Source organism: Micrasema longulum, unplaced genomic scaffold, assembly GCF_059751315.1.
Source record: "Micrasema longulum isolate JH-2025_06_02 unplaced genomic scaffold, ASM5975131v1 h1tg001364l, whole genome shotgun sequence".
NCBI lineage: Eukaryota > Metazoa > Arthropoda > Insecta > Trichoptera > Brachycentridae > Micrasema > Micrasema longulum.
The window spans coordinates 4,987-32,492 of NW_028278550.1; the positions used below are offsets into that span (position 1 = coordinate 4,987).

The 27,506-nt window shown below is 32.3% G+C and overlaps 1 protein-coding gene across 2 annotated transcripts; it reads right to left on the reverse strand.

Annotated features, from left to right (window-relative positions):
• On the reverse strand, positions 1–27,506 carry cindr (CIN85 and CD2AP related). 2 transcript variants are annotated; one of them, XM_088235366.1, is made up of 13 exons: positions 27,301–27,506; positions 15,541–15,742; positions 14,568–14,788; positions 13,005–13,199; positions 7,152–7,269; positions 6,482–6,670; positions 4,910–5,023; positions 3,439–3,630; positions 2,508–2,599; positions 1,699–2,027; positions 1,163–1,577; positions 993–1,054; positions 1–169 (listed from the first exon to the last, which is right to left on the reverse strand). In XM_088235366.1, exons 1-13 carry the CDS (start codon positions 27,326–27,328, stop codon positions 17–19), a joined length of 2,310 nt encoding a protein of 769 aa, XP_088091492.1. In that variant the 5' UTR covers positions 27,329–27,506; the 3' UTR covers positions 1–16. The 2 variants fall into 2 exon arrangements, with proteins under 2 accessions (XP_088091492.1, XP_088091491.1); XM_088235365.1 differs by lacking the exon at positions 27,301–27,506 and adding an exon at positions 23,210–23,403.

The window sequence follows — 27,506 nt, forward strand, 5'->3', positions numbered from 1 at the left end:
TTTTTGTGAGTGCGGGTCACACTCGAGTGACACACCTTTCAAGTTTGAGCAGTTCCTCTTGTAACGAGGCTCGGTGCTCACTTTCCCGAAGTAATTGTTTATTGAGTGAGGATAATGCAGCGCTGAACCTTTCTTCTTGCGCTTCGACAACTCTTTCTAAATTGGCCACCTGAAAATTTCAATGATCAATAACATCATTTAAAAAGGGGAAAAAAACTCAACTATCCATATTTCTATTGGTGTATCATTTGCAAATTTGCAACATATCTCAATGAATGAAGGCAAAATTATTAGTCATATAATTCAGGCGCCAGTGGAATATTGGGAGTAAAAAAGATTTAATGTCAATCTGTAGGAAATAGGAAAAGATCAGATACTACGAATACTGATAAAATTATTTGAAATGGATTTAGAATAATTAATTGTATATTCAAAATCAATATGGATATTATGGAGGAATGTTTATATGCATAAATGTAAAAAAGAAATCTAATAAAAATACGTTGCTAGAAAAATGCGACATTTTGGCCTGGATTGTTGTGACATCAAGATTCGTGATATTGTCTAAATAAAGTTAAATAGCCAGGAACAAATAAACATGAATCGTGACGTATTAGGGGCGTGGCCAATGGAATGACCGTTTTTGCGGGAATCCAAAATTACAAATGTAAAAGTATTTTTATGCCACTAATAATTGTAAAATTATTTTTTACTGGACAGTATTTCATACACCTTTATACTTTAAAAATGTTAAAAAAAAAACCTGATATTTCCCAATTGAACCCAAAATGACACTACACTACTACAAGGGAGACAAACTTACAATAGGCTAAAAACGAATAAAGTTTTACAGACATTAAACCATAAAAAAATAGTGAAATTGTAAAAAAATATACACCATGTGGTTATATAAAATTTAAGAATGACAATGTTTGAAATAATAGATGACAGTAATGAAGAAAGGTATTTGAAAAAAAAGAAAATGGATTTACCCTTTCATTTAATTGAGCTATGAGTAATTGCTCCGGAGTTCCGTTAACTTCTATGGTGTCTCCTGAAATATCAAAATGCATAAATGAAACATAAAAATAAAACAAATATCATCAACACAAGTGAAATGTTTTGATTGGAACAGCCAAAATATTTGATAAGTGGCACTTACCATTCGAATGTACTTTGTGAATAGTTTCAGTAACTGAGATCTTTGACAGCGAAGGATCTTTTTCGATCTTTTCGCTTATTATTGACTGCTTGGGACTCGCATTGGAGTGTAAGGTATCATCTCCGTGACTGAGATTGGAGGTTGGCCTTACCGCGGGAGTGACATATTCGTGTGAAACTGTTGTATTTGAAGAACTAGAAGAATACGGCAGAACAGACTCCATATTTAATTTGCCAACTTGCGACGGTTGGTTGGGTACAGTTGTACTGCGAAGTATGACACTGGCTGTACTAGATATTGAAGTTCGTAATTCGTTGCTAGATATTTTATTATTGGTTTCCATATGGGATGCCCGAGAGGAGATTGTAGTCATTGATTTAGATAGGTCATTGGGGTTTTCAGTATGAGTTTGGACCTGTAATAGAAAATATTTATTTTTAATATCTTCAAACAGCCATACACAAACAATAAATATATAAATCTGTTTTGTTACTCAACGTTAACTTATTTATGCATTATGATGTATGTAAGTTTACCTCTTCCGAAGTTTCAATCTTTACAGCATTTGACGATATCGCGTTCATACTCTGGGACATTTCTATAGGATTTGGTATAGAATTTTTATCATCGTCTCCAGTACCGGATTCTAAGATCTTGTCGCTGCTGCCAGAAAGTCTACTACCGTGGTGCACTTCTGGTTTGTCAACGTTAGTGGAGTCCGTAGCGATGGTCTTCGAGCGCCCAATTTCAGAGATTGGCGAAGTTTTCTTGGCTTGGTTGAGTTTGAGTTCTTCCATCCAGGGAGCTCGGTGCTTTTCCCATTCCCGAGCTTTGGGTTTTATTATTTCAGCTTCTACCGGAGGTTCTATTAAAATAAAACAAACTAGATCAGGGTTGGGTGGATAGTGATTCTTGCAAGATATTACAGTAAGCCAATATACTAATGTGGAAATACACTAAGTTATATGTTTGACGATATCTAGATAAAAAGTATAATTACTGTGGTAAATTATAAGAATTACATATATGGACCATTATTGCTTTGAAAACAATTTGCAGTTAAATTCCAATTAATCAATCACAAAGTTAAAACATAAGATTATTTAATATTTTTTCTATATGAATGAAGAAAAATGTTTAAAACATAGTACGCAAATAATCTGCAATGCGGCCTCTAGGCCTGATGTTTTATTTTTTATTGTTGTTATTAAAAAGGGGACATTTAAGTAATTCTTTCTAATAGCGACCAAAAAGTATGTAAAAACAGGAACAAGGTCATTTTGTATCAGCAAAAAAGCCAAAAGATGAGTAAGTATCGACAGCAGTATGAAAATAACAAAATTACCTGGAGTGACTGTGTGTGTACTGCTGCCATTAGTCAAGGGAACATCATCTCGTATGACTTGACTAGGAGGTCTACGGCGTGGTGCTTTTACTCTGAAAACACAGTAGAAAAGATATAGAAACAAAATTTTATTCAGCATAGATAATGATGGTTCAACATAGGATAGGGAGGGATTAATAAATCAATATTAAAACCTCTCGAAACCGCTCGAAAATCAATAATTAAAATAATTTTTAAAAAGCCCTTCAGGTGCCCCAGCATCAAGTTATTTGAGGAATTTGAGATCTTAGATATAAGGCAATTAGAATAATAATGTTTGTGAAAGCAAATTATTCTACCTAATCCCAAAAGGAACACTCCCACACTACCAGAAGTCAAACTAGAGGATGGGTCATGGGGTATATCACAAACTCTGAATTCGGGCAAAGAAATTTCAGGTTTCTGGGCCCCAAAATATTCAATATGCTACCCGAACTTTGCAAAACTATGACCCAGATTTAATGAAATAAATTTGTAAAAAAATTGTTACTGGGTTTAGTTCGAGAAAAATCGGAAAATTTACTCAAAATACATTTTTAAATAATGAATTAATATTGTATAAGTGTATATTAAATTAACTAGTAGGTAGTAATATTAATGTTTATTTTTGCATAAAAATGTCTGTCTTAAAACAGGTTGTACCGACTTGGCTTGTCTCATATCTTGGTAATAAACTTCGATGAGTGGTCATGCATGGGTTTGTATCAGAGGTTGTAAATGAGCCCACTGGTGTCCCTCAGGGATGGCACTTGAGGCCATTTCTCTTCATTATGTTTATCAAGACAATTCTTTAAATTTCCTAACTTTTTACTCTTCACAGACGACGTGAGAAATTATTTTAAAATTAAATCATACACACATTCTTTTTATTCGTGCATGGTTGGTGACCTACCTCCCAGCTCTGGGGTCGTTGAGCATGGATGACCTCTCTATCTGGTCGAAGGTGTCTGTCGTGGGGGGCGGGGAGCAGTGTGCGGGTGCGGGGGGACAGGGGGAGATAGAGCGCAGGACCGGCTCTCCCGATGCCCGACTACTGGCTACCCCATCCTGCACATCTTGCGGCTGCTGTTGTTGACCAATCAGCCTAAAATCATTCAATTTATTTTATTTTAATCTGCAAAAGCATTTTATAAACAAAAGGGTTATTGAAAAGTGGTTACGTCAAAACTGTAGTAGATATTAAATATCAAATATCGTCACCTTAATTAGAATAAAACATATGTCACTAAACGATAACTTTACAGGAGACATTAACATCTTCATAATTCAGTAATTTTGAATGAAACTTTAGTGGTTTTTTTTTTACAAAATATTTTGTTTTTAAGGTAAACATGACTTTTAATTGTTTTATCCGAACAAATGTTAACTACTGAACACCTATTGACTTACGCTGTATTCCAACAAATAAACATCTTCGAGATACGCATTATTCGAAAAACATGTTTTATCAATTTCGAATGGTGAAAAAAATTCAATCATAATCTCAAATACATTAAAAAAATACTTGCGTTGTATTAAAATTAAGGTGACAATATTAAATAAAAAATATCAATTAATTTTATAAGTAGCTAATTGAATGCAATGATTTACCATCTCCTTGTACTAATACTGGTTATATTATATACCTGTTCTTCTCGTTCCCTTCTCTAAAATATTACATCTCTGTTGTAATATGTTAATATACCACAGAATTTATACTACATGTATCGTCATTAGTGGCATAATAATCAGGATTACATAAATAAATTCCCTACTAAAGCTCTGGGCTGGTATTCCGAACGCGTTTACAGCGCGCTATAATGCGTATTTAGTACGTAAAAACGCGCTATACTGCGCTATAATTTCGTTTGGAATACCAGCCCTGGTGGTATACTGTAACCAAGCGGCAATCCGTATATTACGGTGAGAGACATTCACTTCTAGGGTGATTTTTCTAAGAAGTTATACAAGTTCTGGACATAAACTCGAACAGTACATATTTATAGTCCACAGAGAAAAAACAGCACATTTTAAATTTATCTCGAAGCAAAATTATTCACATGCAATGGCAGTATAAAAGGAAATAAAGTTAGAAATAAAAATGTAATATTTAAAATCAACTTTAAAAAATATGTTCATGATAAATTTTTATATTCAATGTAATGTTATTAAAAGTTTATGCTAGTTTTTAATATGTTATGAATTACCTTAGTAAAGCATAAATAAATAAATAAAATGGAAGAATTTCACATAAAGGCAGTGAATGCTTTGAAATTAAAATTCGATGGTATCTTTTTGAGCTTCTTAAATGCATAATGTATATTAAAAATTTAATGGTCCATTTGATTTCATTTCATAAATGACTTATTAGTTAAAATAATTACCTGTGTTCTACGGCAAGAACTTTCTGTTTAAAGCCACTGAACATTGCTGCTACAGGAGACCCAGCTTTCTTGGGAACAGGAGGTTTGCCTCCACCACTATCCACTTCCAAGGATCTGGAATTGTTCATTCAATTGTATTACTACTATATAATGGATAAAATGCTAACAATATCTACTAAAAATACATTTACGAGCGTTAAGGCTACTGTTCAGACAATTTGTAAATATATATTTTAACTATTGCTAATGAAACATAAGATAATTCATTTTTATTTTATTTCGGATTTTTACAGCTATTACATTAACAAAATAATTAGAAAAATCTTAACAATACTAAAGCCAATTGAAAAAATCCACTGTAAATATAATGACACATAATATATAAGAAAGGAAGTTTAGTAATTGTATTTGTGTGACGTTTGTATTCATGTGTATGTGAATGTGTGTATGCGTGAATGAATTAGGGAGAGGATACATGTGCGTGTGGGAATGAATGAGGGAGAGGGTGCGTGTGTGTGGGTGCGAAAGTATGAAAAAAATATTTGCTTAAAACTTGTAAATTGTATTAAAAATGGGACAATAAAGAGCTTAGTAAAAAGTTAGAAACCTTTTTGTTAAAATTCAAATGACGAAATGATGTAAATTGTTTTTTTTTTTTTAAGTATGTTAAATTTCAAAACCGTATTCTGAAAAAAAAAAGCAATTTATTTTTTAAATTTAACTGATACACATCGAATGTATTTGTATTTATCTGTTTACTAAATTATACATTGTACCATATAAACGAGGGTATCGGAAGCAAACAGAAATCTCCACCAAAAACGGAAAAATTGATGCCAAAATAAGCTATACATAAAAACCTACCTACCTAAATAGCGTAATTCAAAACCGTCTCTAAATATTGCAAAAACAGATTACAATTATACTATTTGACACCGCAAACTTAGCATTTTCCATTGAGTTGGTAAAGCATAATTAGATTTTTTTTTCAAAGTCTTTCACAAATGTAACTCCACTCCTTTAATGGAGATTTATAAGTTTGCTTCTAATACCCTCAAATGTATTATTAAGTTGAATTATGAAATTATTAAAGAAATAAATTAAAAATTTTAGATACACGATCATAACTTAGCTGCACTATGTATTATTAAGTAACTTGTCTGTATTGTATGTTTTGATATGTAAAAAATTTTACTATGTATTTTGTATTTTTATTTATTTATTCATATTTTACTCTTACAAACTATAATCAACAATAAAAATAATGTGACCTCACTGAGGTTACCCGTGCCGAGGACACTTAACAATATACCTGTATTGATGTGTCATAATATTTATAGTTGTATTGATTTTAGTATAGAAGAGTTCCGACTTAACACGAAACTTTATAACAAGTTGGGGCATAAAATATTAAAATTGTGTAGTAAATAAATACATTCTGGATTTTGTTTTGGTTTTTACTGTGCAGCGGACTGAAGACATGTTCGTCTAGGCCATCTATCATTCTCAAATTAGTAACTAAAAAAGTCAAACAAAAAGATAATTTAGTAAATGAAAATAAATCTTCCTTACTTTCTAGACCTTGAGTCAGAATTGGAGTCGACTTCTAGTGACTTCCTGGGTTTACTTCCTTTACCATCAGCTCCTGTCTCTAGGGGTTCTGACTTCTTAGATTTAGAAGACAAGGTATCAGCGCTAGACGTATCTGCAGCTTCTAGCGATCTCCTTACAGAGGCAACATTCTCATGCGCACTACCAATACTAGAAAATATATTATTCAAATCATTAGACTATTGGTAGACTTCGACACTAGCGGGCGAGGAGGAAGTTTTACTGAACAGCTGCTTAGAAAAATAATGATAAAAAACACTTGTTATTTAAAAGGAAATCAAACTCAATTTGGCATTCAAATGAATTTACGCCGTCGACACAAAAATACTATTCAATAAGAATCTACTTATAAAATGATTGTCACTAAGAATTATGTTAAATTATGGTTCATACAGAGAAAACTATCTACACAACGTGTTACTTACAAATTGTACACAATAAATTGAATAATTTATTTCAGCCACAATCTTGAGAGAAGAAAATATTCTAAAGAAAAAAATTAATTTATTATACTAATGAAGAAAATTTGGAACTACAATTTTTTTTTACAGTATTTAAAATATTTAATATGTACACTCGTAGTCTAGATAAGATTTAAGCTTAAAATGTAGAAAATGACTTAATTTTTAACCTTGATTTAGACGAGGTAGAGTCTTTTCTATTCATGGACGTCGGTTGACTTTTGTGTCCGGTAGATATATTCTTGGCAGGACGTCCCGGCTTCTTGCCGGCGGTGTCTGTAGAGGTTCCTGAGGAAGAGGAACAAATGTTACGAACACACGACAGACAATTTGACTTTAAACTACTGAAAAACCTAATAACATTGTTCATGTTCTAACTGTGCATACATAATGGATTATTCTGCAAGAAAATAGTGATAAATAATAAAGATATCTTTCTCTTATCACAGAAGTACGAAATATTCTGCTAATATATAAAAACGAAGATTGTATGTAATTAAATGATAATATCAAAATTGTTGAAGATAAATTACTTAATAAAAAATATTTTTTGAAAATATACACGGGAAGGTACTCACATCACATTGTTACAAGTGACAAAATGAGATAACTACTGAACGAAATACACGGCTGTACATTTTAAATTGGATCAAAGAAAACCAATATGATATAAAATACTGATTCATTGTAATTATTACGCTATCAGTGATTTCGAAACAACATGTATGGAGATTTCACAAGTAATCTGTAGGGGGATTCACTATCAGAAAGGATCTAACACTAGATAAGATATAGATGGAATCACTAATCACTTAACAAATTCACCAATTGAAAAAAAACATATTCTGCCAAAAAGAATGCAGTATGATTGTAAACAGAATATGAGCGCCTTCTCTTTGTTGAGCACAACTGGCCTCTATGTTGTGTTAGTGAGTTATGAAGCAACCTATGATTTAATTAGTAGAATGTGACCTTAAAAGTGATGTCATTAACAATGATGGAATGATGAGGAATAAATTAGAATATGTTATTTTTATATGGGCTTGTCATTTTGGTGCAAACATGAAAACATCCCAAGATTAAATAGAATAGTTTTGACATGAAAATAATTTGTTGATAAATTATGTATTAAGATTACTTTTTTAGAATTGCTTCCACAGAGTTACTAAAGATCTCAATTAGCACATGCACGGGCATCTATAGATAGAAAATCAATATGTGAAAAAATATATTAAGAGGTAATAAAATTAGTGGTGAAATGGATACTGGTTTGGCCGGATACCGGATATCCAGCAAGCTCCTAAGCTGGATAGCCGGATCTCCGTCCATCGTCTAATAAAACAATAAAAATATCCCGGTACTCGAATTTCACTCATAGTTAAAACCAAAATTTAAATATTCATAACGTAAAAAGCGGCTAAAATATTTTCATGATCACTTATCAATTAACGAGTTGCATATCAATATGGTTTATAAGTTATTAATAATTAAATAATTATAATGCATTTGGGTAGTTTTCCCCTTGCGCTTTATTTTTTTATTAATATTTTATCTTAAAAAAGTTTATTTGATAATCATTTTTGATTTGCAGGTTTAATTCTTTTTCTAGGGTGTATACTGAACACTAACAATAGTTTTTCAAATAATGAGGGTTCTTATTCATAGAAGTGGGGGTCAGCTCTATGCAAGCTCCTAACGTCACTGCGACCTGTGAAGATCTATTGTGATGGACTATGAGGGTTACTTCCCTTTTCTCAAACAAGGTTGATATCCATTTACTATATTGAGCTACTATCCGGTACCTGGCTGGATAGCAGTGATTTATTTTATAGATAATCTACAAACAATGATCATTAATTTGTACCTACATTTACGTACATAATATAATTATAAATGAGTACTTTTTTTTCTGTGGTTCTGTGAAAATCAACTCAAACAACAATTATTATTAGCCACACAATATACGTAGTTTTATTCTATCCTATTTTAATAAAATACTCGCACAAAAGTTTATTAAAAATACCACAATACATTCAGCAGATATTTCCATTACGATTTAAATGTCAACACTGAGCACTGGCCGATTCCTTTTCAAATGCATAATGCCAAAAACAGCCAGTTCGAATGCCACATGTCCTATGAGATATACAATATGTCAACGGTATCCTATCAAAGAAAACAAGTCCTTCGGAAATAATGCTCGAAATACTAGTTTCCAAATAATGATAAAATAATGTTTGTAATCTGCAAGCTTGTTTTAGTACTTAAAACCCGCAACTGAATTAAAGATGTAAAATATAGTGAAGTTTTTTGAATGGAGGAACAAGCTGAGGTAATCGGCTAGTTTCATCATTGACTGAGACTGGGCTGGGCGCATTTCATAGATTTTTTTGTAGGAAGATATAATATATAAACGGTGGTGGTGATTTATAATTATTAACAATTATTTTGGTTATTTTCCGATAAACATAGTTACTATAAAACATTATTATTCAAGGTCAAATATAATGGTCAGGACAATTTGCCCCTCGCCTGTATTATGGCAATGCGCTGTATCTATAAATACATCATTTTGCCATAATATCGCTCAATCAATTTCATTCGTCGAGTTAGATCATGCGAACTTGCTTTTATTTTTTTATTGTTGTTACTTCCCAAGGAATTGACAAAAAACATTTCACAATTCCTTGGGAAGTTTTTTTGAGTTTTATTACAAAACACGTTTTTTAATAATATTTTGAATGAAGGGTCAACCTAACTTCCGACTAAATTTGAAAAATATCACAGAATGCCTAAAAAACTTAAAAGTCATTTATCTCAAAACTGGCTTTTTTAGATACAGCATATTGCCATAACACGGGAGCCCTGCCGGATAGGCCAGATAGTTACCGGATATCCCTTTTATCTCCAGTAATAATGTTAGTTTAGGGTGTTTCCATGAAAATGCAACACGAGTAAAAAAAAAATAGAAAAAACTTTTTGTCATTAAAACTCCACGCACACTTAAAGGTAATTAATTTTTATTACAGGCAATGGTACCAATATCATAACACTTTCTTGTCGATTTTTATAGTTGTAAGGGTCAATGTGTGTTCCATGGCGTATCAACTATTGCATTTCATCAAAACATATATCTACGTAAGTACAATTTCCTTTTGGTTTATTAATTTAAAGTACATGCTTTAATAAAGCGTTCTCTGTACACTAAATACTACTAAAGCATATTCCCATAGGAGGTTTTTATTAGAAAACTAACCTCGAAACAATGTATCAAAATTTATAATAATTCATATTCTTATTTGATGGCTATCAATTCTATAAATCTAAAGTTTAGTTAATCCATCTTTATTTATATTGAATTGACAGCTAATAAAAGCTGTAACATGAATTACAGAGTCACTCACGTTACGAATAGTAACAAAAGTTCTTGTGATATTATTATAGTTATACGCTTTAATACGAATTTTAAATAATTTTTTGAAAATGGCATAATGTTTTAATAGTATCATGCCGCTAAAAGGAGCCAAAAAAATTAGAAGACTGAGAAAAAGTTGAAGCAGGATAGAAAATAAGAAAAATTTCTCTCTCTCTCAAAATATAAATAAAACTTAAATTAACATTTTACAACAGAGATGAAGAACATTTAAGAGAAGGTAATATAGAAGTCTAGGCATCTACAGGGCTTACGACCTGTCAATGGCTGGTTTAAGTGGCCACTTTACACACTGTGTAACATCCACCATTCTGCCTATATTTGAACATCTATATTCCTTCAATTCTTTCATCTGTTGATGTTTGTGAAGTTAAAGAGCTGAAACCTTTATTTATGCGGGTGAGATTCATCTAATTGAATTATTTCACCTACATACTAGGCAACGCCTGAAAATATTATTTTATCAATTTCTATACTTCTTCATGGACCAGTTAATTTATCAACAATATTTTGACAGGTCATAAGCCCTGTAGATGCCTAGACTTCTATATTACCTTCTCGTAAATGTTCTTCATCTCTGTTGTAAAATGTTAATATAAACAGCTCCCCAGGGAGTTGAATCCAGTCTTTGTCTACAAAAATTTGGACAAACTCAAAATATTGTTGAAAACTTAAATTATTGTTGATTTTCCAGGAAACTAATACACTCATCTAATTTTACATGAAAACATAATAAACAACAACAAACCATCACGCCGTTTCCCCGTAAGGGTAGGCAGAGATGATAGAACGCCACATCACTCTATCTTTGCGTACAGATCTCGCTTCTTCTACATTTATACATCTTCTCATGCACGCACGCCGATTATTCCGACTTTTGGCATGTCCATCTTCAAGTATTTGTTGGATTTGGTCATGCCATGTCTTTCTCGGTCTACCTCTATTTCTGCATTCATCAACATTCACATTGTAAATTAAGATAATATCAAATACAATCACCACCAACTTCCTTTTACGAAATTAATGTTAATCTTACATTACACACATTCTTGATGTTTTACAGAGGATATAAAATTGTTTGGAACAATTCAAATATGAGTCACAAAATTACAAGCGAAACTAAGATAATATTTCTATGAACAAAGTCACTGATAAGAAAACAGATTTTTCAACTTATCTACAAAGTAAAATCTTTAGTGTATTAAAGATGCTAGTCTGTATTTGGCCAGCTGGTAGTTTAATTTATCATGAAAGTTAAAACAGTATTGCGCCACCAAAAAAGCCATAAAGCCTTGACAAACCAACAGTTAAGTTTTCGAATTTAAAAAAGACATTTTTTTTTAATTCAAAAAATTAGTGAGTAACTCACTTATTTCTAAAGTTATACCAAAAATTTCAGTATTCTTTGAAATCAATTGAGTAATACATTGTGAAAAACATCGCAGTAATTAAGATGCTATACTGCTCTTCTCATATTTTAACAGTCAAATGAGCAAATGCCACAAAAAATACTTGGCATTATAATGTTAATATCATTAACCTTTACCTTACTGTCCGAAAAACATTCGCGCATTACGGTGCTGTGTAGTCAGTCAATTGCTTTAATTATTTATAGTTGAAGTCAGAAGCGATTTTTAAAATCTAACTACAAAAACATCAATAGCTCATGCTCGTAGCGCGGGCGGAGAACCGACCCTGACGAAAGTCGGGAGCTACTAACTGGCATCTGGGACAAGTACTAGAAACTTTGCTGTTTGCACGTGTGACGTGTGAAATTGTCTCTCTCGCTCCCGAATATATAACTGTTTTATCGAGAGTGAGATGTTAAGAGTTTGTGAGACAGTTATACAGGCTGTTCTTTAAAAACCCTGTCACATCCGAAACCACGATGATTAGTTTGGGCAAGAAGACATATTAGCATATTTAAAAAAACAAATAGTTGCTTACTTCTGCAGGGGAGAAGTGAGGGGAGTGCGGCGCAGTATCAGACTCCCCCCTTCCCCCTCCTCGTTTCTCCCCTGCAGAAGTAAGCAACCATTTGCTTTTTTTGATATTTTATTTTTTTAAATTTTATTCATTCTAAAAAAATATTTTAATGTGCCAATATGTCTTCTTGCTCACACTGGTCATCGTGGTTTCGGATGTGACAGGGTTTGATGAACACCCTGTATATTAGGATTACTCTTTTACTACGTACTCTGCAACATGCGACATTGGTAGATTTTCTATTGTATTGGTGATTTATCACTGATTTTTGATAAAATGCTTTTACTGTTTCCAATAAGCATTAATTATTTGATAAAAAATATTTTAACTGATACGTAAATGTATAACGGAGGAATACCAAAAATCTTAACCCTTTTTTAATTTATGGAGATATTAAAGTTATTAGATGCAATGTGTACTAGCTACACATTACCGAAAAAGGAGTTATAAAAAATATTATATAATATATCAGGCTCAAGAGAAAGACGTATTCTGAAGATCTGGCTTTTAGAACTTTGATGTATTGTAAGTTTTTTTAATGAATAAAAAGAAAATATTTATTTTGTGGATAGGTGATTTTACCAACGGATTCTGTATGGCTTACCGGAGTTGGCAGGGGGAGGCAGAAGTCGCACAAAGTTGTCGGGGAAGACCCCGATGCGGCCGCGCAGTTCCCCTCGCCACCAGCCCTGGTCCGGCACCTCCCGGGACACGATGGCCACTATGTCTCCCTCGGCCAGGGTCAGCTCGTCCATGTTGGCCGCCGTGTACGGAAACAGCACTTGGCAATATTCCCGAACTGGAATTAATTATACACATTTATTATAGAAATTAGACAAGTGATAAATTAAAAAAAAAATGGCAGTGGCCATTCACCAGTTTTAATGTGTTTCATGACATCTTAATGCTGACATGATTATTAATAAATAGTCACAAATTCTTTATGTATTACAGTGAATTTACTAATAAATTGCATGAAATAATAACTATACCTTAAAGGTAAAACCAAGGGAGTCACATTGAATGAAATGTTCAGAGAACACGATTTTGTGATTTCCAAAACATCATAACTTTTGAACCAAATGAGATAATTTCAACGTATAAATAAGTTTCAATGTAAAATAATGATTATTTTGATAATCATAGTCCATATTAAAATAGCATATCGGGACAACTGATGTTTTTTTGCATTAAAACAAGGTGGACTTCAGATTTTCATTTTAACTTAAAAAAGCTCTTTTACGATGAAAGCGGACTTGAGTGTTCTGTTCACGCACAAAATAGCTTATTGCGATAATTTCTGCATTTCTAACTTCAAAGCAGCAAAAAGTGGACTTCTGTGTTGTATTCTCGGCACGGATAACATAAATAAATACAGTATAATTGTATATGGTTGCAAATTATGTGGGTATGCATTGTTCAAGTATTGTCACAACTTCTACATCCTTTGTACCCCCAACCACTGTTCACTTCCCACCTCAGTATCTTTTGATCACCCGCCACAATAAGATCTCGTGTCGTGAATCCCACATTTATTTCGTTGAACGTGTGCCGCAACATAGACTTTGTTTCCACCAACCACCAGTGTTGAGCTCCAGATTGGGGGCCTGCCCTAGTGCTGGTGCCGCTTGCAAGTGACCAGTCGGACCGCAGTAATTCCATCAAGAACGAACCAGGTTAGAGGCATCTATTCCTAATCCATCTCATTTGTTGGGGACATTGCATACCGCATATCGAAGATATTAATTTATTTCATTAAAATTAAAATACAGTCCACTCCGCTAGATAATATTGTAGAAGCCCTAGGGCCTCCCACTATTTTTAAAGTAATAAATTTTAATTTTTGGACTGTTTTTCTTAATATTGTTATTACTTTTTTATATTACTTGAATTATTCATAATGATAATAACAATATTAAAAATAACTGTCCAAAAAAATAACATTTAATACTTTAAAAAAATGAATAGATATTATACAACTATTGTACAGTATTTATTTTATGTACCACAATATAAATTTGACAAATCAGATAACACACAATATCATGTTTGATTATGACGAAGGTTTATTAGAGAATAAAGGCACGTAGGGCAATTACCCACAAATTTAAATGCCTTTTTTTGCGATAGTAACATGTCGACTTAATTACACGTCATTGGTATGTACCAGGTTTAGGTGGCAGCACAGGCGGGGGTGCCTGGCCGCTGTCCAGCTCCTCCACGAAGTTGGAGGGGAAAACCCCTCGCTGCGCCCCCTTCTGGCCCTTCCACCAGCCCTCCTCCTCCACCCCCAGCACCTGCACCACGTCCCCTACGGCCAGGCTCAGCTCGTCGGGGTTGTTCTGCTGGTAGCTGAACAGCGCTCGGCAGTATCGGAGGCTGGGCTGTCTGGAAATTTAGTTTAAATTTATATTATCATTAACAATTATATACATTACTAGCGGACCCGACAGACGTTATCCTCCCGAACGTTGTCCCGTTGAACTGGAAATATCAAACCCCAGTATGTCCACTCAATTTTTTTATTTTTTATTATTTGTTCTACAAAATGTAAGAAAAAAAAATTTATCATTTCAGTACCGTTCAAATTAAAACATGTCTTCATTATTACAAAAAAAACTCTGTTTTAATTTAGAAGCTAGTAGGTCCACATGGACACTGTGGAGGATCGTTGTGGACATACCTGCCCACCATTTGATATTTACCAACTCATATGTACATTGATATTATTTTTAACAAAGATGCAGAAATCTTTTTGAGTAGGAACTATGAAGGCCTAAATATTGGTTTAATTATCATTCAACATTCCATGTCCGCTTCCTAGTTGGAGTATATGGTGTCCACAAAGATCCTCCAGGCATCTGTCGGCTGCCAGTTCGTGTGCATCTTCCCAAGTCAGGTTCGCATCTCGTAGTTCTGACATGAGCTGCCGACGAACCGAACGTCAGCAGTGGACGTCCAGGGCGTCGAGAACCTGATGCCTCGTAAAGTAGGCAAGCGTGGTTAAGGCTCTCAGGAGGCATCCGCAGTACATGGCCAAGCCAACATCGTCTCCGCTTGATGACAGTTGTCGTCGGAGTTTGCCACATCAGTTGTCTAATTACTTAAGAAAATAGTAAGTATTACGGACAAAATGATACCTTAAGGTTGCGTAACTACTGTCATCATCTGTGGGCTTCATCACTCTGACAAAGTTATCGGGGAAAAGGCCGACTCTTCCCTTGAGCTCCCCCTTCCACCAGCCCCCAGGAAGACGCTCCACATTGCGAATGACATCGCCGGGGCGTAGTGACAGTTCATCGTCTTCAGTTGCTGTGTACGCATTCTCAACCATCACATTCACTGGAAATAAAAAAAAAGATTAAAAGATCAGTCATTTCTATAATTTGAATCGTCATCATCATTCCCTTCACACGCCTAATGGTGCATAGGGCACTGCATCGGTACACTAATCGCAGCGTGTCTTGATAATTTTTGTTACATGAAGGTAAGACGATCAGTCTTACGCTTCAGGTACCAGTCCAGGAACTATGAAATATTCTAGTGTAAAAATACCTTTATAAATAAATATTTCTTATGTTGGAATTACCATTAAATGTCCCCGGCTACCGCACCCGTCACACGTCGAGCTCTCTATTTCACGTGCCAGCAGTTCGTACGAACTATGCCCAGAACTCTCCACTTATACGTTTTGCTCGTGAATATAATTTGAACTTTCCCCTTATTGATCCATTTGATTGTAAAAAAATTACATTTAAATGCGCGTCTAAAAACATACGTTTTTTGTCTTATGCTTAGTTTCAATAATAAAGTCTTATTTTATTTTATTTTATCTCTAATTCTTAATATTTCATATATATTTATATTTTCGACACTTGTGCAATAATATTTACACACATGTCCACCCTCATTCCAATATAACACCCACTCACCCACCCTCTCACACGCTTACACTCACACAAACACACTAGTATGTATTGTACGTGTATTTAATGTATTTCTGTGGATATCTGCCATTGGTTTTATTCTCTGTATATTTTATTTCTTATATTTTTTTACATGAAAGACAAACAAGAATTAAATTACGTATTTGACCAGTGTTGAATGTACCGTAAGAATTTTCTAGTGCTGTGGGTGTTTTCTGCAAATTGAGAAATGCCGTTTTTGTGATCAACACCATTTTCAGAAGGTGATTTATAAAGTTTTTTGTATGACAGTAGTCTGGCTGTTTTTAGCAGAACATAGAACTGACCTTACTGCACCCGATAACATCAATATCTCATTTTTTCAAAATTGTGGACTGGCTGCTTTCTGCATAACTACGTTCACATGTAAGAATGAAATAAAGTAGCAGAGTGAGAAATACACTTTTAAGCAGATTGCACTTAGCACAATACTTTGATTTTATAATATGGAAGTTTACATATAATATACGAATAGAACGATGACAAAATATTTTAAGGAAAATACATAAATATTACATTTTAGTTTCTGAATTGAAGAAATTTCCATTTCAATAATAATTTGTTAATTATATTATTTTACTTGTAAATAAATAAAAATAACTATTATGGAATTTGCGGCTCAAACAAACTAATATTGAAATATCTTGAGAGAAAAAAAAAATTCTTAGGTGAAAGCGCTCGTCGGTCAAATTAAATAAAAGTTAAACTAAACCAAGAGGTTTTATCGATAATTTTATCTATATCACTAAATATGGAGTTTTATAAAGAAATATCTATAAAAAAAACGATAATATTTTAAATTATTGTTGAACCGTTCTTAAAATAGCATTGGTAAAAATATCTCGACTCTTCTCTTTAGTTTTTTGTTAACAGAAATAGTTAAATTTATTTTTGTAAATTTTTTACGGCTGTTTCTAGAGGATAACTACTGTTTTAACGGCGGCCTCTGTGGTGTAGTGGTTAAGACGCTTGACTCACACACGGAAGGTTCCGGGTTCGATTACCGGTGGGAACACACAATTTAATTGTGATATTTTTCAAGCCCGGATGTTCTGTGCTGTAATTAAAAACTGATGGGCCTCCTGGCCTGTTGTGGTGGAAATAAAAAAAAAACTGTTTAATTTTTTTACCACCTCTAGTTAGCATATATAAATATAAATATAATGTCAAGTTTTTTTTTTATAATCCATTGCCCAAAAAAATTATGTTCAAAAATCATTTATTTATCGTAGCTGCTCCAAATTTAACTTTGTCCCCATTTAGATATTTTTAATATAAAATTTTATGACTTCAAAAAACTTTTTGAAACACTGTAAAATGAAACATTCGTCAGCGTGTAATATGTTTATGTTCCTTTAATTATGTTCATGTTATTCTCATTTTTAAATTTTGATTCGGTCAACTATATTATGAAAATCCCTCTCCTCCACTACTCCACTCTATTTCCTCATCCCTTAACCTTCTTACGAGCTCTTTTTTCTCTTGTCTCATATATTTTTTTTTCTTTACTGTGTAACATGTTCTCTCATTATATTTGTGAAAAACTTTAACTGGATGTGTGTACTATTTTATATTCTTATAGAACAACTGTTGTTTTTTATAAATAAATTAAAATAATAAAAAATATAGTAGAAATATAATAAGCAGACACACACATAGTTTTTTGCAATGATCAAAAAGGTTAAAGAATAATGCGTTGGAAAAATATGCTGTCTGACCTGATTTAGATGGATGAGATTACTGAAAACGATATGTTAAGAAATTTAATTGAATAACAGACATTGGATGTTGGTACATATGCAGATGGTATAAGATGAATTTAACAACGATAGTTTAACAGTTTGTAACGGTATATAATCAGTTTATTGATTGATTTATCCCATATACATTCGTAATAACAGTCCAATCAAAATGCTCAATCAATCATTTTAAACATGTATGTAGTTTAATAAAGTTGTAATATTATTTCCTATTTATAAAAAATACTTGGTTAGGAATATCAGAATAAAATTTGAAGGCCCCGGCCTCTAGTCTAGTTCTCGAACTAGAATGAAAATATTCCTATTCAATAGCTAATTTGGGTACAATAAAAATAGCGGGTTCATTCAGAACTTTCATTCATTGTTTATTAGTGAAGATCAAGTGCCGAAATTTAACTATTAATTATAAAACAATTTCTGTATGATATAGTGCTACCTCTCTATGTTCATTTAAAAATACAAATGATACCTTTTTTCCTGTATCACGTAAAATTACTCGAATATCAAAAGTAATACACAAGTTTATCTGACATCTTAATCAAAGTAAAATAATTATAATCAGAAATTTTAGGCGGGAAACATGCGTAATAACAAACAAAACTAAAAAGAAGCCGATATATTCCTTGGTACCTACTACCTACACTCTACACTACGCACACAGATGCGTTTCTACTATCATCTCCCAGGGAACAGCCAAATGTGAACCAAGTGTTTTTACAGTTATTTACTAGGAAAAAGACAATAGATCCCGTTTACTGCATACGAAAATAAAATAGGGACGAGTTTGAGTTTGGGTATTGTCTATTGTCTTGTTAACCTTAATAATAAGTTAAGGAATGCTATCTTTGTTTACTTTTTTATATTTTACTTTTTGTGCTGTTACATGTTCACTTAATTGCCATACTTACTAGTTCTTTGCTCAATGTATTATTATTGCGTTTTTAAAAATATTTTTTTATTATTAACTTTTTAAAATCATTCTTATGTTGTTGAAATTCCATTTGTCGATGCGTTTTGAAGCTGCAAGACTTTTTGTGATGTTAGCTATCATATTATGAAAATGTTATCAACTATCAAATATCTAAATTTAGTAAATGGGGTCTAGAATTTCAACCGTCCATGCGCTCAGTAGCTGCAAGACTTGTTGTTATCTAAATTCTAATTTTATAAATCTGCTTTTTATTTCGTTTTTAAAATATCACTTAAACTCTAAACTTCATTGTCAAATAAAAAAAAAGTAAATAGGGGCTAGATTTCTTATTGTCCATGCGCTCTGTAGCTGCAAGACGTTCTGTTATCTAGCTCATATATATCATAATTGGAGACGAGGAACTAGAATCCCAACCGTCCATGCGCTCTGTAGCTGCAAGACGTGTTAGGATATTTATTTATTGTACAGCGCCCTTAAGGTGATTTTCACAAAAATGGCGCTATATAAATTATCCAAACATTATTATTATTATTATTATTCATCCCACTGATACGATGTATATAGATAACCTGTTTTAAAAATGATACTACACTAGCGGACCTGGAAGACGCTGTCCTGCCAGAACGTTGGCTTGCCTGCTATTACCTTGGAAAAACACTTTTCATTGATAAGCAGGTACCTAGGTACTGGTTTATGTTTGAGTTTCAAAACTAAAAATAATTCATTATCAGCATAGAACTCCTTTTGCAAATGTCAAACTCGGCTTTTCTCACCAACAGGGATGCACTTTAATCGTGAATGCGATTTTCAAAAATGTACTGAATGTCGGTTAATATTATTTAAGTATTACCAAAAATCCAGTAAAAAGAAATAAATTATAAGGAATGTAAAGAAAGATTTTGATTTGGATCCACAAAAAGCGAATGTTGTTTGTTGAATGTTGAACATTCAAAAACAAACTTTTTTTAAACACAAAAAAACAACATCCTTTTATTTTTTTGTATATGCATTCTCGTCGAATGCAACCCTGGTAGGTCGATGAAAAAAAGATTTATGCTTCTAACTTTTTATTTACAGATTCGATTGAAAATTTTAATATCTACGAACACGCGCAGCTCAAAAATCTACATTTCGCTGAAAACTGCATGTCAATCGGTTAAGCCGTTTAGGAGGAGTTCAGTGACATCAAACGCACAGAAGAATTCTATATATAAAGATAATACAAATGTCTGTTTAAAGGTTTAAGTTTATAAATACTAATACCTAAATAAACAAAAAAAAACGAGAGTTAATAATTTTCAAAAAATATTTCGATTTTTGATACATACAATTGCCATAATTCCCGGTTAAACTTATATACTTTTGTGCCCTGTCTGCGTAATTTATAAGTGAGAAAGCACTAAAATGAATGATATGAATCATAAACGACGTACAGTGAGAAATGATCATACATACATAATTCACATAATCAAAAGCATATTCAGAAGCGCATTCTAGTTTTAACATTTCTAAAATGAAAGTGAAAAGTTTTATTTCATTGTACATCTTTGAATAATGGTCACGGCTGCATGAATCACACTTTTATGCAGCACCCACAACTGGGATCTATTTGATATTAATGAGTCACGGCACATACATATGCAAATCCTGTTCAAAATCAAGATGGGTAAATTATGATAATTACCACATGTTTCCTAATACAACAAGTAACATTGCAATAAGGACTAAATTTTAATTAGCGAATTCTTCAGATTTTTTATAAATCAATAAAAATATTTGGTTGTTTTGAGATTACGGTAAGCTCTAGACTGCAATCTGTTTATAATACTGTAGGCATTCTGCAAAAAATGCATTAAGTCCAAATTTAGCTGTTTTGACTTAATGAGGTAACATTGTTCAGCAAATGCATTATAATCCCATCTATCTGCACTACAGGCTGAATTATTTTCCGTGATAGGTCAACAGAATATAAATCCGTTCAGAATTATGATGAAGGAAAACATTGATAAATAAGTACTTAATTTATTATCTTAATTTTTTTGGTAAGATAATTTTTTACATCCTGTTAATATTGTAACACCCACCAATGAGAGAAGAATTCAGCAGAAAATATTATCATATTTATATACGTAACTAATAACTTATATTTACATACTATAAGTTACTAATTAGAAATATTTGGTACACTTCCATTTGTATATTCATCATCATCGATTGTATTCATCATTACAATAGAATTCCATCAAGAATTGTCAATAAATAACTTTAAATATTTATATACATTTTTTTAAATAAAACTTTTTGGAATATTTCGCAAAAATAAGGTATTTTCAGAAATAGAGAATAACTTTGAAGACATATGGAATATTTAGAGCGGATTTGAAAGGTTTAAACAATATAATTAACCAATGTATAAAAAACTAATTTTTATTCATAATTTTCGGGTTTAAAAAGGAGCACATACAAAACGACTCGCAATTGGCGTCATTACTTTGACTTCACACATCATGGTAGCAGAGTATGCTTTTAACAAACTTTTAAACCACTGAGCACTGAATAAATAAGATTATCGTTGTGATTTGTTGATTATTGAAAAAAAAAACAAAACCTGAAAAGACCCTAACGATGATTAAGTACTCAATACTGTATAGAAAAGTATGTTTGAATGAAAAAAAAATTTCAAAAAATATTTCCTATGCCAAACAGCATCATAAAGATCTCATCGAACAAAAAATTTATGAAAATTTTTATACTCAAGCCAACAGAAAATAATGGAATACTGAGATTTGTTTTTAATGTTTAATGAGGAACTTCAGCCCTACGGGGAATTGGATACAAAAAATGTTTTCTAGCGTGCGGAGAGCATTCAATTGTAGTCAATTGTACTGCAAAGTTTCTTGAAAATGTACAAAAAAAGTATTTTTTTAAATAAAAACGCACTACTTTGAACGACGTCACTGGTTCATATGAACCAACCAATGATATGAGAGCTGTGAAGGATATCCGGTTTGCTTATCGTAAACAAACCAATCGGAATAAACACATACGGAGTTATTTCAGAAATACAAAGCTTTAAAAAATCAATGCGCTGACAATACGATACATATAAAAATATAAAAAGACACTGAACATCCTCATTATGGGCTTGAATATCTTAATAGGAGTCCTAAATATGTTAATAAGAGTCTAAACAAAGTCTTCTTTGTACTTGAAACTATTAGAGTTAGACTTTAAAGGTCTCAGTTTCTTGATCAAAAAGGTTGTCAATACTGTTGTTAAAATATATATTTATGGAAAACAAGTTTTTCACTTTTATTCAGTGTTTAGTTTTCATAAGGCGGAAAATAAGTCACACAGTGAACTACATGAATCGGAACCTGGCTGATTAATAAACACAAATGTTCAGATCCATTTTAAAAACAGGATGTAGACAATGCACATGTAAATATGTGAATCACATGGCTATTTATAAATATATTTGAAGATATTAATAAGTTTCTTTTTGGGTGATACCGTGTGTATAGGAATGGTTCTGACGTTTCAGCTACCATTGCAAAACCATCTTCAGGGTAAACTGTGTGTTTTGTTGAAAAAAGTATGTTTTTACGTACTAGTAATTTGTACTGTGCGCAGTCGGCAGTAGACACATTTCTATTTGTTTTTGTAGTATGTAGTGCTGGAAACCATGTTGAGTTTAATTGACTTGATTAAAAAGGTTGTCAATACTGTTTTTAAAAAACATATTTACAGGAAAAACATTTTTCACTTTTATTCGGGGTGTTAAGTTTTCATGAGGCGGAAAACAAGTCACACAGAGACTTACAGTTGACTGCGACACAGTACAAATGACTAGTAAATACACATGCTTTTTTCTACAAAACACAGTTTACCCTGAAGATGGCTCCTGCAATGGTAGCCGAAACTTTGGAACAAATCCAACACACACGGTATCACCCAAAAAAGAAACATATTGATAACAGTGACCTTGAAAACCTTCGCACCTATTTAAAGATATTGTTTGTAAATAAATAACTTTATGGGTGTTAATAAACTCTGAGATTGTATTATTTAGAGAGAATGCACAAAGGAATAGTAGATATCCCTCACGTAAATTATTTTTAAGTAGTAGATTTTAGATTATTTTTATTATTACCTTGTTTGAAATCATAAAATTTTGCTTCGGATTTTTCCTTGAAACGTTTTCTCACTGGTGGATGCATTATTTTACGTAAATACTCGGTAACTCCTTTCATATCAAAGTCGTTATAGAGTAAATAAGCGAATGATAATTTTTAATTTCCACAAAACAAAGGAAGCTAAGATAAGATATTCTGCATGAAACACAACCAAAGGACAGAGAATCTAATTGTGGTCTAATGAAAATATGTAAAAGATATATTTTGCAACACATATAATATCTTTGGTTATCAGGTGTCTTTGATAATCTACGTAATATCAAAATTATACAATTTTACTAATTATGTTTTATCAGTTTAAATGCATAGTTCAGTGAAAACTCCAATTAATACATGTGAGGGCATTGGAAGCAAAGATAGCAAACTCCCATTTTGGTGTTGTCTTTGAAAAATAACAAAAACTGCTATACTAATGCCAAAGAGAGTCTTCATGTTAGAAATGTTATTTTCACTGAACTTAAACTTTAAGATACTAAGAAATTAGCTTGAATAGAAACACAAATTCCTAAAATTTTCTTCATATTTGTATAGCATGGCCATTTTGAAAATTTAAATCTCAAGCCTGTCATTGGTCAAATAAAATGGCTGATGGATATTGCTACGTTTTCTTAACACTATTTTCAAACCATCAGAGGTATGATTTTAAAGCACATTTGCAACTCAACTCATGATATATTTTATAAAAATAAATTTGATAAACTACAGAATGACATCATAACAAAAATTTATTTTTTTTTGGGAGGTTGCTATCTTTGCTTCCAATACCCTCATGTGTTTATTATCATTTTATATAATAAATAGTTTCAGATGAATAATTTAATTTCTATTGAAAAATAATCTTCCCAAGTATTTTTGGATTGTAGATGGTAAGAACATATAAAACAATTAGATGTATATTTTTGTACAGTTGTTGTAAATAACTCACTATTAGAAAATGGAAATCAAGTTGGGGTAGAGTGGGGTTCGAACCTCGGACCTCTGATCCGAGAGTCCACAACACTAGCCACGGTACCACAACTCAATTTAAATGTTAAACAGTGTGTAAAGTGGCCACTTAAACCAGCCAATGACAGGTCATAAGCCTTGTAAATAAAATACCTAGACATCCATATTTACTTATCTAAAATGTTCTCCATCCCTGTTTTAATGTATTTGAAGTATGTTTTTAATTTACAGCTAAAGGGAAGAATTACACATTTGTAATACCGCTAAACCAAGCAATAACAAAATTGTAGAATATAAATGAGTCAGTAATACTGATTCTTAGAATCGATTCCGGGGCAAATGAGTAAGGATTTTTTATCTTATAAAACATAACTATATGACGTATACAGCTTCCTTTTTTAATGGAATCTGATAGACGTCCACCCAGTGTTCCAGTGGTAAGGGGTTTTGTCAAGAGGGCTTGGTTTGATTCCCAATATGAAATATTGATTAAACAGGACAAATTTACCGTTGATGATGCCTGTGGGAAGAATGATTGGTCTGTTGAACAGCCTACCGAGAGAGGTGGATCTTTTCCATGCTAGGATTACCAGTTTTAGACTCTTCCTCTCTAACTATGTATCATAATGTGTATTAGTGACTTATTCGTCTTTGTTTACTATTGTTTTTATGGACTTATGTTGGACCTTAATAATCTATTGTGCTTTTCTTTTAAAACAAGTTTTTGTAATTACATTAAAATAATATAATATATGTACACTGCAATTGGCAGTAGTGCTTATTGTACATTTAAATGAATAAACAGATACATACAAAGCAAATTATATATTTTTTATAAAGTTTATATTTGAAGCACTAAATTTGTGGTTATTCATTATAATAAAATAAATAAAACAACTTTGTTTGTAATAAAACCACTAATTTTTTTTAGTATTTAGTGAACATGATAGAAGTAAAATAAAAAGGAATCAATTCATTAGTTACGTAAACCTTGACAAAGAGGCTTGTTTGCTTTGAAACCGGTCGGTGAAAAATAAAAATTAGTGGTTAAAAACAAAGTTGTTTTATTTATTTTATTGTATTTTTTTGTTTAGTTTGATAGTCTATTAACAAATAAACGAATTTTCAAAAAAACCATTGAAATTCCTCACTGGTATTTAGATGTGTTCATAAACAATTGAAATAAAAATATTCAACAATTTTGTTGTTTATAATATTGTGATTTTGCAATCTCGGTATTTGCAGGATCAAAGATTTTTAATCCGGCGAGTTACAGTGCAGAGCTTAAATAATTTCCGTACCTTAAAGGATAAATCACGGGAGTCACAAAAATTGAACGAAATGTTCAGGAAACAAGATTTGGTGACTGTGCGATTTCCAAAATATCATTACTTTTGAACCAAACGACAAAATGTCAACACATAAAGAACTTTCAATGTAAAATAAAGATTGATTTGAAAATAAAAGTGCATATTAAAATAGTGTATCTGGGACTATTGATGTTCTTTGCATTAAAACAAAGTGGACTTTAGATTTTTATTTCAACTTAAATAAAGCATTTTTATGACAAAAGTGGACTTCGAAGTTTTATTCAAATATAAAATAGCTTTTTGCGATAATTTATGCATTTTTAACTTCAAAACGGCAAAAAGTGGACTCCTGTGTTTTATCCATTAAGGTACAGAGTTGTTTTTAGCGTTTAGATATTGTATTATTTATTCAGTTAATTAAAGTGGGAACTATTGAAGCTGTAATATGGCATTTAAAGATATATGGCAGTTATCTAAATACATAAGTTAAATAATATAAGCTAAAATAAAAGTCAACCAAATAAAGTATTATTTTTTTTAGCAAAGAAAACTTAATAAAATCTTATTAATCTAAAAGAAAGCCAATTATTATAAACCGTCTTTTGCTGAAAGAGTTTATGGAGAATTTTTATAATTATTTATTTTATTGATTTTTTTTTCTCACATTACATAGCACAAAAACATAACATAAAATATAATAAAATAAAGAGAGAAAAAAATCCCATATTGGCATAGACCTGTGCGTTGGTATACATGACTTAATCAGTTTTATGCTACAGCACATACACAATATAGGCGATATCCGAAGTGGTTTTCTGGGGATATTGTTAGACATATAGTCTAAGCATTTCTAGACTAATCATAAAACATGGAAAGCTTCTGGCTGTCGCGATGATTATGAGATGTTTAGGTGTTACAGATCTGTCGTAAGACATAATGTCTTAATGTTGCTACCTAATCCTGCCGGACATGGAATCTCGCCCCGAGCGGGATCAGAATACCAGGCGGGATCCTGATATAACGGGATCTCAGTATACTGAGATTGAAAGCTCTAATTCTGACTAACAAAAGTAGAAAATGGGCATGAAATAATATTAGTAGGTATTTATTTCAATACTGTTATAATTTGTACTCACTGTTCAAGGTTTATCACCGAGACCTAACTGAGTACTGAAAAGCTAGATAAAATCGTACTGAGAAGATAAGATTGACATGATTCCACGCTCGACAAATAATAGTTGAATTAAAAAAAACTGATAAAGCCCTAGAAAAGATTAACCTAAAAATATACAGTTTTTAGCCATTTCCCGGGTGGCATAAACTAGGCTTCGTCGCCGTTGATAAGACAGTATTGTTTACATTTAATATTTGTCAACTTTCGACTTTAGCTAAAGAAGTGGAGGAGCAAGTATCGGGTTAACCGGGGCATGGCAATAACGCGACCCAATATCCTAAATACGAGTGTCATCGTAAAGCTGTTTTGTATACAGTGCGGATTAGTTCGCTATGTCAAGATGAACACCTCAGGCTAAATAAAATGATGCCATTATGACTCATTTCTCCGATCGCACATACACAACGGGAAGTGTCATAAAGTTTGACACGACAGCTACCTTCCAGGAAGCATTGTAGGTCGTGTAATTGTCGGCTTTGAAGATTTATCCCGAAAGATAAAATAAGTATTTTTGCGGAAAAGGTTATCATATTAACAGGGGCGTGGGTACGTCAGCTTCGTGTCAAATAGTACAGTTATCCATAACAAACAAAACTGCACATTTGACAACTGTACTTACCCAATTGATTCATGGTGGCGTTTTCCATTTAAAAAACGAAACAACTTGTTTTAACTATTTGGCACAAAACAATGACACTTTTGAGAACTTGTTGACACATTATTGTCCAATTCACATGATTTTTTAAAGAATCTCTCTGCCATCACTAGTCACTGGTGGCAGCGTACCGTTTTCCGACCATTTTTCGATTTTGTGTGACCTACACT

Excerpts from the sequence above, each read along its gene's own strand:
- cindr (XM_088235365.1), bottom strand. The coding sequence starts at position 23,309 with ATGAAAGGAGTTACCGAGTATTTACGTAAAATAATGCATCCACCAGTG. Across the intron at positions 6,671-7,151 it reads TCTACCTCGTCTAAATCAAG|TATTGGTAGTGCGCATGAGA; the intron begins GTTAAAAATTAA and ends TATATTTTCTAG. Across the intron at positions 1,055-1,162 it reads TCACAAAGTACATTCGAATG|GAGACACCATAGAAGTTAAC; the intron begins GTAAGTGCCACT and ends TTGATATTTCAG.